We start from the raw sequence: 9,207 nt of genomic DNA on the forward strand, positions 1-9,207 counted from the left end.
TTTGTTTTGGCTCATAGTCAGACAACAAGAAGCAGTGGATCTGGGGCCTGGTTGGGAGCTGGTTCTACTTAGGCTTTCTCTGGCAATCCAGGCTTAGATGCTCGCTTTAAATGATCGAAAGCGAGACGTTTATGTCTAATAGCTCATGAGGAGGCACGTGAGGAGGAGCTGCTAAAAACAAACAATAATACGTATATAATTTAAGCTGTTTGCAGAAGTCATTGTTATTAATCAGCATCTACTTTTATGGTACATGAAGCAAGATTGGGGCCCAATTAATCCTACTTAGGGTCCCCAAGGGGGGGGGGGGGGGGGGTTGAACCCCAGCCTACAGTGTGGAAGGCAGAGGTGTTAACCACTACACTATCCAACCACAATGATAAGTGACAGTGGCTGCTTAAGTTGGGTGGCTGTTTTTGTCTATTTTTCACGTTTCTTTTGCCACCTTCCCTGTATTTTTCTTGCTCAGGGTGTAGGGAGCGAGTGAACGAGTGAACTATTTGGAACGTGACCCAGTCTTCCAGGCCCTAGAGGGCGCGTTCCAGTTCCGCCTCCGCTGCGGCGTTCCGGTAGTTAGCCAGGTTGCTACCAAACACAACAGCAAAAAAAGTAACTTAAGTGCTTTAAACGTCGCCTGAAATCCGTGACACTGCCTTTTCCCACCTCGGCAGCGATTTATAAACCATAACAAGGTGAGCGGAGTCAATATTGGCTAAAATAAAACTTTATTTCGATGGATGTAACGCAGGATTGTGCTAACGTTAGCCGCTCGGCTAACCCCAACCGACCACGGCGCTTAACGTAATGTCGATAAGAGCTCGTTTGGTTTTTTCCTTTTATTTTGCTCGTTTTTAAAACCAGGAGACGTTATAAGCTCATAAAATTCCGCGAGGATGTATTAAGACTTGTCATTGATCGTATGAGGCTGAACTTGGCTTCCTATTCGCCGGCTTCTTGTTCGAATCTTCCCGTTCCACCTTAAATGCTGCCGCAGCTGTAATAATAACGCCCGAGGCGCCAGACTGTAACGGCTGCACCATTTAAGGAGGAACGGAGAAATTCGAACAAGAAGCTGATGTAACAGCTGAAGGCAGGCGTTGTGGACCTGTTTTATTAAAAAATGTTCACGTTGGAAGCGGAAAAGTGATGGTTTTCTAACAAACAGTGAACGTAAATGTGAAATGTGTGCTCATAATAACAGACTGAACACCTTAAAGGGACATTTTACTGATTTAAACATGTTAAATCTCCATGTTTACTGAGAATGATGATGATGATGAATCGTTGAAATGTTCCCTATGCCATTCAGAGTGGATTGATGTGAAATGCTTCATTGTAGAGGTTTGGCATGTGCCTCTCCGTCCTGAATAAATATTTTAAAAATATGTTTTAGGCTAAAACCCTCCTTCCGAACTACAGTAAAACAATATGTCAGACGTTAGGCAGAGTATTTCTAATGTTTTCACGTAATAACTGTATGTGAGGGAGCTTTTAGAGGTGGACGTCTGGTTCCTATCACCACCACTATGAACAACTGTGATGTAATTTTCTCTAGAATGGAGGTTTTCACACCAAACTGCTCTGAACTACTTTGTTTACACTTTAACCATGTAATTATGCAGATTTCTTTTGAGGGATTCCCTCTTTAAGTTTATGAAGGTGTTATTTAATAAGTCGATCATCAATGATGAAATTGATTTGAACTAGTTTGAACCATTTGTATGATACTTTTATCACATGGTTGTAATAGAAGCCCTAGTTTTAAAGTGGGCACAGACTGAGTGCGACCTCAACCTACAAAACAGAACTTAGTTTGATGTATTTATGTACTGGTTAACCTAATTGTGTTTGTATTTTCAGCCCTATAGATAGAAAATATCAACTTTTGTGAAGGAAAAAGTTGCATGGAGTGCTGCATTACCAACTGGACTTGGTAGCCTGCCACCTTGGACTCCGAAGACCAAGATTGCTCCTTCAGTCTTGGAACTTTTTAAGAAAATGTACTGTGACTCTTTTTGGTTGTGTTGGGATGTCTCCAGCAGTTGATGGTGCTGGTCAGCATTTTAATTTGATTGGTCTTCCTTCCTTTTGTTGGAATGTTAGCGTTGACTGCTGGACCGACAGCTGACATCCAGTTGCGCCTCGCTGATATCAATCCTGACCTCCTTTGAAGAGTCTCGGATTGCAATTACATTTGTCCCAAATTTCCAGATAGTCATGTCGACAGAGGGAGGGGATCGTGGGAAAGAAAGAGAGCGGGGCGCCCGTCCCAAGGCCCGCCAGAGCCGCTCCGAAGAACGACAGGATGGAGGAAGGAGGAAAGGAGGCAGAGGGAAGAGGAAAGGCCACATGGCCCATGAGCCAGCATCTGAGCGACCGGTTAGTGATGGGTTTGAATATGGGGACTTCTTAAATAGGCTGGAGTCTGGAAATGGAAACTCATCGTCTCCCGTACGTGAACGCCGCTGGAGGCAGGTTCTTGGCTCATCGAGTTCTTTGCTGCCTGAGAGAGCCTCTGCCAGGCCAGTTTCAAACTCCCCCAGTACAGACCAGCCAGTTTCTGAGACCAGCAGCAAGTCTTCCAGCAGTAGTCGCACCCTCAGGCAGAAGATCCAAGATGCTGTAGGCCAGTGCTTTCCCATCAAGTCCCACAGTGGAGCTTGTGCTTCTGCACAGGGTCTCTCAGCATCTCCTTCCACATCCTCATCCCGGAGGAAGATCCATTTGAGTGAGCTGATGCTGGACAGTTGCCCATTCCCAGCTGGTTCGGACCTTGCTCAGAAGTGGTACCTCATCAAGCAGCACACGGCTCCCATCTCCCAGCCGCCTGTCCTGGAATCCCTTGCTGGAGCCACAACTAGAGCATCCTCATCCACCAGCATTGCTGCTGCTGCTGCTGCTGCTGCTGGTGCTTCAGCTGCTCCTGTGGTCGAGGATGAGGACGACCGCTTGCGGGAAAGAAGGAGAATAAGCATAGAGCAAGGAGTCGACCCACCACCCAATGCCCAGATCCACACATTTGAGGTGACTGCTCAGATCAACCCACTGTACAAGCTGGGTCCCAAGTTGGCACATGGGATGAACGAGTTGGCGGGGGATGACCGTGCCACTCTCCAGCAACAGCAGCAGATGCTGCAGAGGCAGCAGCAACAGCATCAGCTTCTTCTGCAAAGCTGCTTGGACACTCTTGATGAGGTTGCTGCTGCTTCTGCTTCCTCTGTGCCCTCATTCTCCACTGAATCCCATCCAGATTCAGACTCTTCTTCCTCCTCGTCTCCCCATTCCTTGACGAGAGGTTCCTCGGTTCAAACAGATCACACCGAATCCCAGGATGCCCAGCATCGCATCCACACTCAGATTGACTACATTCACTGCCTGGTGCCGGACCTGCTGGAGATTACAAACCTACCATGCTACTGGGGCGTGATGGACCGCTACGAGGCCGAGACACTCCTGGAAGGTAAACCCGAGGGTACCTTCCTTCTACGGGACTCTGCCCAGGAAGACTACCTGTTCTCAGTCAGCTTCCGGCGCTACGGCCGCTCACTACATGCCCGCATCGAGCAATGGAACCACAACTTCAGCTTCGATGTGCATGACCCCAGTGTGTTCCACGCACCCACGGTCACAGGGCTCCTGGAGCACTACAAGGATCCCAACTCCTGCATGTTCTTTGAGCCACTGCTATCCAACCCCATCTACCGCATGCAGCCATTCAGCCTCCAGCACATCTGCCGGGCAGTGATCAGCAGCTGCACCACTTATGATGGCATCACCGCCTTGCCCATTCCCAACGCACTCAAGGAGCACCTGAAGGAGTACCACTACAAGCAGAGGGTCCGCGTACGCAGGCTTGACACCTGGAGGGAATAAAGCCTGCATAGTGTGGTAAATTCTTCCACGGCCAGTATCGACAAGTGCGTTACTGACCGCTTCAAGGAACCAGTGCGCACTGACCCAGCTTGCTACAGCAAACCCGGATGTCCTAATGCTTGCGAATTTGAATGTTCAGGGAAAAATAAACTGATGAGTGTGAAAGGGCTAGAATATCCTTGAGAGCTTGCAACAAACCCAGCGAACTCTGGGTTAATGGGTGCATGTCAGTTAGTGTGCCATGGGCTTATTTATGACCTATTGCAGGCAGAGGCTCTACGAGTGCCTATGCCCTATTGCAGTATTGTCTTGTGGCGGGAATGAATACCAAAGTGCCACTTTTGTTAAAGGAACAGTTTATCCATTTTTTCAAATTCCGTTTTTCCCACCATGCGGTGTGGTACGGTATGGTTACAAATCATTGTCATTTCCACTGCCAAGTGAGCAGCACCTTACCTGAGTGTCCGTGTTGAATTTGATTACCTTTCTGGTTAGGGGGTACAAGTGTCCCGAGCTGGAATGTAAGGATGTACGGGTCAAATGTCATCAGTCGGATGACCCCGGTTCAGATTTGTAACCGCACTCTGTTGGACCAGACTTCCTGGTGGGAAAACGCAGTTTCACAATTGCCGTCTTGCCTTTGGAGGGAGGCTGAGTTGTTCAACAGGCTACATAGCCTGATTCTTAAGCCATTTTATCTCACTTTTAGTTTAGTTCAGGTTGTTTTAGCACACAGTCACTGATTGTTTCGCTGTTCTTCTTGAGTACCTTCCCTGAAATGGTGCAGTAAGTAATACTTGTACATTTGCTTGGCTTGTCAGGTCATCAGATTACGAACTCGCGTGCATAGTCCTTCAAACTACTGTAGAAAAGAACGGCATGGTGCACATCTGTAGTGTCACGTCAGTTCACTGTAACGTTCCTAACCTGCTGAGTGTAGTTGATCTTTGTTGCGCTGTCACAAAACTTATTACTTATTGTACCTTTTAAGGCAGGGTCAAGTGAAAGTTTGGTCAACTTGTCCTTTAACATCTGTCTGTCAGCAATTTTTGGCATTTCAGTGAAGGAATATAGATTATGGGCCACTTTGATCTTATCCAACGATAAAACAATGTTTTCGGTCAGGTTAGATCGGCGGTGCTGATTTGAGTGACTAAAAAAAAAAAATGCTGTCGAGCGCCTTGGGAAATTTCCTAACTGACTGAATGTAGCAGTTTTAATATTTTTATTTTGCTTAACAAGACAGAAGAAGAAAGTACACCACCAAACTTCAGTGGTTGGTAATGCCTTCACATGCTCGTAATTGTGTACTTGAGACTTAATTCAGGGAACTGCATGTTGAAATGTCACAGAGTAAGAGGTTCAGCTTTCAAGTATTAATGGTAACCATGTACACGAGTCACCAAGTCCACTACTGCTATCAGTATTACCATCTCAGCGCCTTGTGAGATGCTTGGTTTTTCTCAGTCTGGGTCTGTTTTTGCCGCTTGAGGGTTTTAAGATGGCAGATGAACAATTTTACCCAATCATCCACTTACACCACATTTAATCATTTGACCAAGACATGTCTAGTGTCAAAAAGTAGCTAAGAACAGTGCTTGCAGTTGTCTTGTGGCCTGAATTTGTTTTATTTGGTAGACCACGTTCTTAAAGGGGCTCTCCGGCCAAAATGAAGCGTTAACTGTTGCTACGTCTGGTAAACATGCTGAACATGCTACAGTGGCGCCAACATAGACTCTAGAGTGCGGTTTTCCCATTTAAAGACTAATAAAAGCCCCTCCTGATGATGCATTAGGAAGTAGGAGGAGGTTTCTGTGTTTGAATTCCTGTTCTGTATTTAAATTAATTAATTTGTATTGATTTTTTTTAGCTAGTGAAGCAGAGAAGATTAACATTAATTGCTGTCTTGTAGCCGGACTGTAGTCTTCATCATTTCGGTGGAGAGAATGCATTAATCAAGCGGCAGAATTGACTCAGATGAGGAATACAGGCTAAAAGTTAAAGTTAGCAATGTAGCTACCCGGCTATCTTGATACTTTACCTCAGTTTGGCTTCTTTTTTCTGGCTAAAAAGATCAAATTAAATTAAATTAAATGTAAAAAATCTCTGGCACCCATTTTGTGGCGATCATAGACAGAATTACTATGTTCTTCATGATTTTGCAAGTTGACCGAGGCAAAAGTTGCACCAATGCTAGCTTTGGGTGTGTTTATTAGGTCAGCGGCCAGGCTAGCAGTTAAGATTTGGTGGCACCACAGGGTTGTTTAATGCATTTTCCTGCTAGGCTCGGTGTCGTAGTGAGAGAATATCGATGAAGGAGAACACGAGTCAGTGGGGAATGATGCAAAATTATAAATTACATTAAACTGATGATGCTGAGGGTTACAGTGCTGTGCTAAAAAGGCCGGAATGCCCCTTTAAGGAAGCTTTCGCTTGGTGAACAAGTCCCAACTTAAGCTGCCTTTATAGCAAATAACCTCGCATATTCACAAATAATACTCTGTAAGGTTCTGATTTCACTGTACTCACATTTATCTACTGCACAACACGGCCAAAACAGACCGTACTAAGAACTGTTGGTTCATCCTTGCAATTCTTGTTTTTCGGTGGACTGAATGCACAATATTTCTTGCAGTGTTCTCTCTGATTTTAACTTGGATTAACATCATTGTTTTATACTGAACTGGCTCCTCTGTATAACACTGATGAGCACTGGATTTGAAGGGGAATTCCACCAACACTTTCAAAGTTTCCGTACAGTTAAATGGCAGCGATATAAATGGTCATTTGGAGTGGCTTGGTATGAAAACAGTCTGAATTGTTCACAGTGGTGGTGATGGGAACCAGACGTCCACCCTTAAAAGCTCCCACACAGGCAGTATTACATGAAATGGTTATGATCTGGTGCTGTAGTACCTCCAGACTGCCCATAATAATAATAATAATAATAATAATAATAAATAATAATAAATATAGCCACAGGCGGCAATTTGTGGGGTCCAAGCTTGCTTGCAAGTTCGCCCAACATTGATAATCTGATCGGCAGATGGCAGCTATGTGTTTTTGAATATGATATCAGTCTCATAGATCCTGATCCAGGACAGCACATTGTAGCAACAAGCCAGTTTTCATGGAAATCGGACGACTTTTGGTTGCGTAACGCTTTTTTTGCTTGTTATAGCACCACCTAGCGATGCAGTTGCACCAAACTCTGAAGATAGTTTATGACTGCCACAGCGTACACGCCTGTGAATTCTCGTAACAGTCGGCCAATGCGTTTCTCTGTTAGAGCTGTATATACATGATGATTGAAATTTGAGCTCCAACCACGATACGCAGTGATGAAATTCCATTTTTTTGGTAATTTATTACAGATCCGCTTCTTCGGCTTCTAACGAGAACAGATTTGTGCAGATTGTGCAAAGACTCAGGGACAAGTTCGCGCTCTAAAAATTTGCATAAAATGTAAATTACTTTAAAATCTATTGAGATTATTAACATGGACAAAATAGCTGTTCTGTGTGCCATGGCATCAGTAATCGGGAGAAGAAGGACTTTTGTCTCTATGACATACGGTACAAAACAAATGGTACGCCAGCCTTAAACGTACAAAGCTTTGCTGTAGCGCCACCGTCAGGCCGATTGGGCTGAGCCTGTGCACCGTAGTCTACTTTGTGCTTGGACCCCTAATAATAAGTTCTGAAAGCAAAGACCCGGGTGTTCTTGTTTTGGAGTGTATTTTTTTGGATATTTATATATTTTGTTTCTATATTATTAAAACCTCCAGTGAGCCAGACTGCTTCCTTGACAACTGTTGGATGCTTTGGGGGTGCATCACTAAAACGCATGCAGAGTTATAGGCCTGTTTTGACCCCCATAGCAACTTATTATTATATCGATTATATTGCTTTGAATCTCAAAAATGAGAATATAGCCCAATAATGTTTTTAAACTGCTATATTTCCCGCTTAGTGTGTATTCCAGTGTTGAGTCCTGCTATGTTACTATGGGACACCGTCACTTACTGCGCCTATCTGATTGGTCACTGGTTCATTTGCATAAAGTTCGTCCAGACAAAATAGCAGAGAGAGGGTGTAGGCCTACATCAGTGGTCTGATATGTCAGTTATATCTATGTATTGTTGTCTTTAGCCTGATTATAGTATGTTTTGACACATTCTCTTGAAGATTTAATGCAAAAAGGCAAATCGTTTTGCACGACATCATTGTTCACGTCACATATGCTGCTTAAAATCTCAGCATGTCCAACTTTAAATACCTTCCCTGGTTGAGAATACACTGCCTGATGTCTGAGAGACTGCGTTACAGTAGGTTTACAGTAACGTTTTGGCCAAAAATATAATTTGGTGGAGGGATGCGTAATATGTAAGGCGTTGTGAGGCAAAATAGTCCCCAAAGAAAACTTATTAATTTTAGATTTTCCACTATTTTACCATCATCATCGTCCCATATTAACTCAGAAGACTCATGTAGGTTCTCTGGTGGTTCTAGATAGTAAATAAAATGTCTGTATTTGTGTTGTCGTCATGGCGACCCCTGGTTCCCATCACCACCACGGTAAAGACTGTAGAAACATCAATGGAATTCCCCTTTAAGACAAAAAAGGACTTGAGCTTTGTGATTGGCACGATACCGTAAGGTAGGGAGGGGTTAATTCATATATAATTCAAATTATGATTGCTGATGTAAAACGTAGGTCTGTTGAATGAAAATAATGCAGTATAAATGAATTACAGAACCAGCAAACTTTTATTTTTTCGTAAATGGAACTTGACTTTGTTAAATAACCAGTTTCAGATTTTTGCCCAAGCTTAAAGGTATTTACTAATTTATTTCCATTATTTATTAAGTTGATACAAAAGTCTTTTTCTTCTGTACCCTGAAAACAGCTTGAGCTCATGAAAAAAATAACAAAACAAAAATAACAAAATAACAGAGCCTACTTGAACTGCATGTGATGACATGAATTTCATTAAGAGAAATATTAATTAATACAGTCCAAAAAAAAGCATTTTCTTAAATGAAAGAATATGATTTGCTTTTAGTATTCTTGAATAAAGAAAAACTATTACTGTGTGCACACACATATATATATATATATATATATATATATATATATATATATATATATATATATATATACATACATACACACATTGTATGGCTAAAAGTATTGGGACACCTACAGTAGCTTTTATGAATCCCATTCTAAATCTAGGCATCAATATGGAGTTGGTCCCCCTTTACAGTTTCCACTCTTCTGGGAAGCTTCTACAAGATTTTGGAGAGTGTCTGTGGAAGTTTTTGTCCATTC

General features: G+C 43.2%; 1 protein-coding gene across 2 annotated transcripts; it reads left to right on the forward strand.

The window, feature by feature from the left end:
• Positions 1-558: 558 nt before the first annotated feature.
• socs9 (suppressor of cytokine signaling 9) lies at positions 559-8,969 on the forward strand. 2 transcript variants are annotated; one of them, XM_017723409.2, is made up of 3 exons: positions 559-692; positions 1,861-2,000; positions 2,104-8,969. In XM_017723409.2, the coding sequence occupies exon 3, from the start codon at positions 2,218-2,220 to the stop codon at positions 3,871-3,873; it is 1,656 nt and encodes a 551-aa protein (XP_017578898.1). In that variant the 5' UTR covers positions 559-692; positions 1,861-2,000; positions 2,104-2,217; the 3' UTR covers positions 3,874-8,969. The 2 variants fall into 2 exon arrangements, with proteins under 2 accessions (XP_017578898.1, XP_017578897.1); XM_017723408.2 differs by having other exon boundaries at positions 1,861-8,969.
• The last annotated feature ends 238 nt before the right edge of the window (positions 8,970-9,207 follow it).

Source organism: Pygocentrus nattereri, chromosome 17, assembly GCF_015220715.1.
Source record: "Pygocentrus nattereri isolate fPygNat1 chromosome 17, fPygNat1.pri, whole genome shotgun sequence".
Taxonomy (NCBI): Eukaryota; Metazoa; Chordata; class Actinopteri; order Characiformes; family Serrasalmidae; genus Pygocentrus; species Pygocentrus nattereri.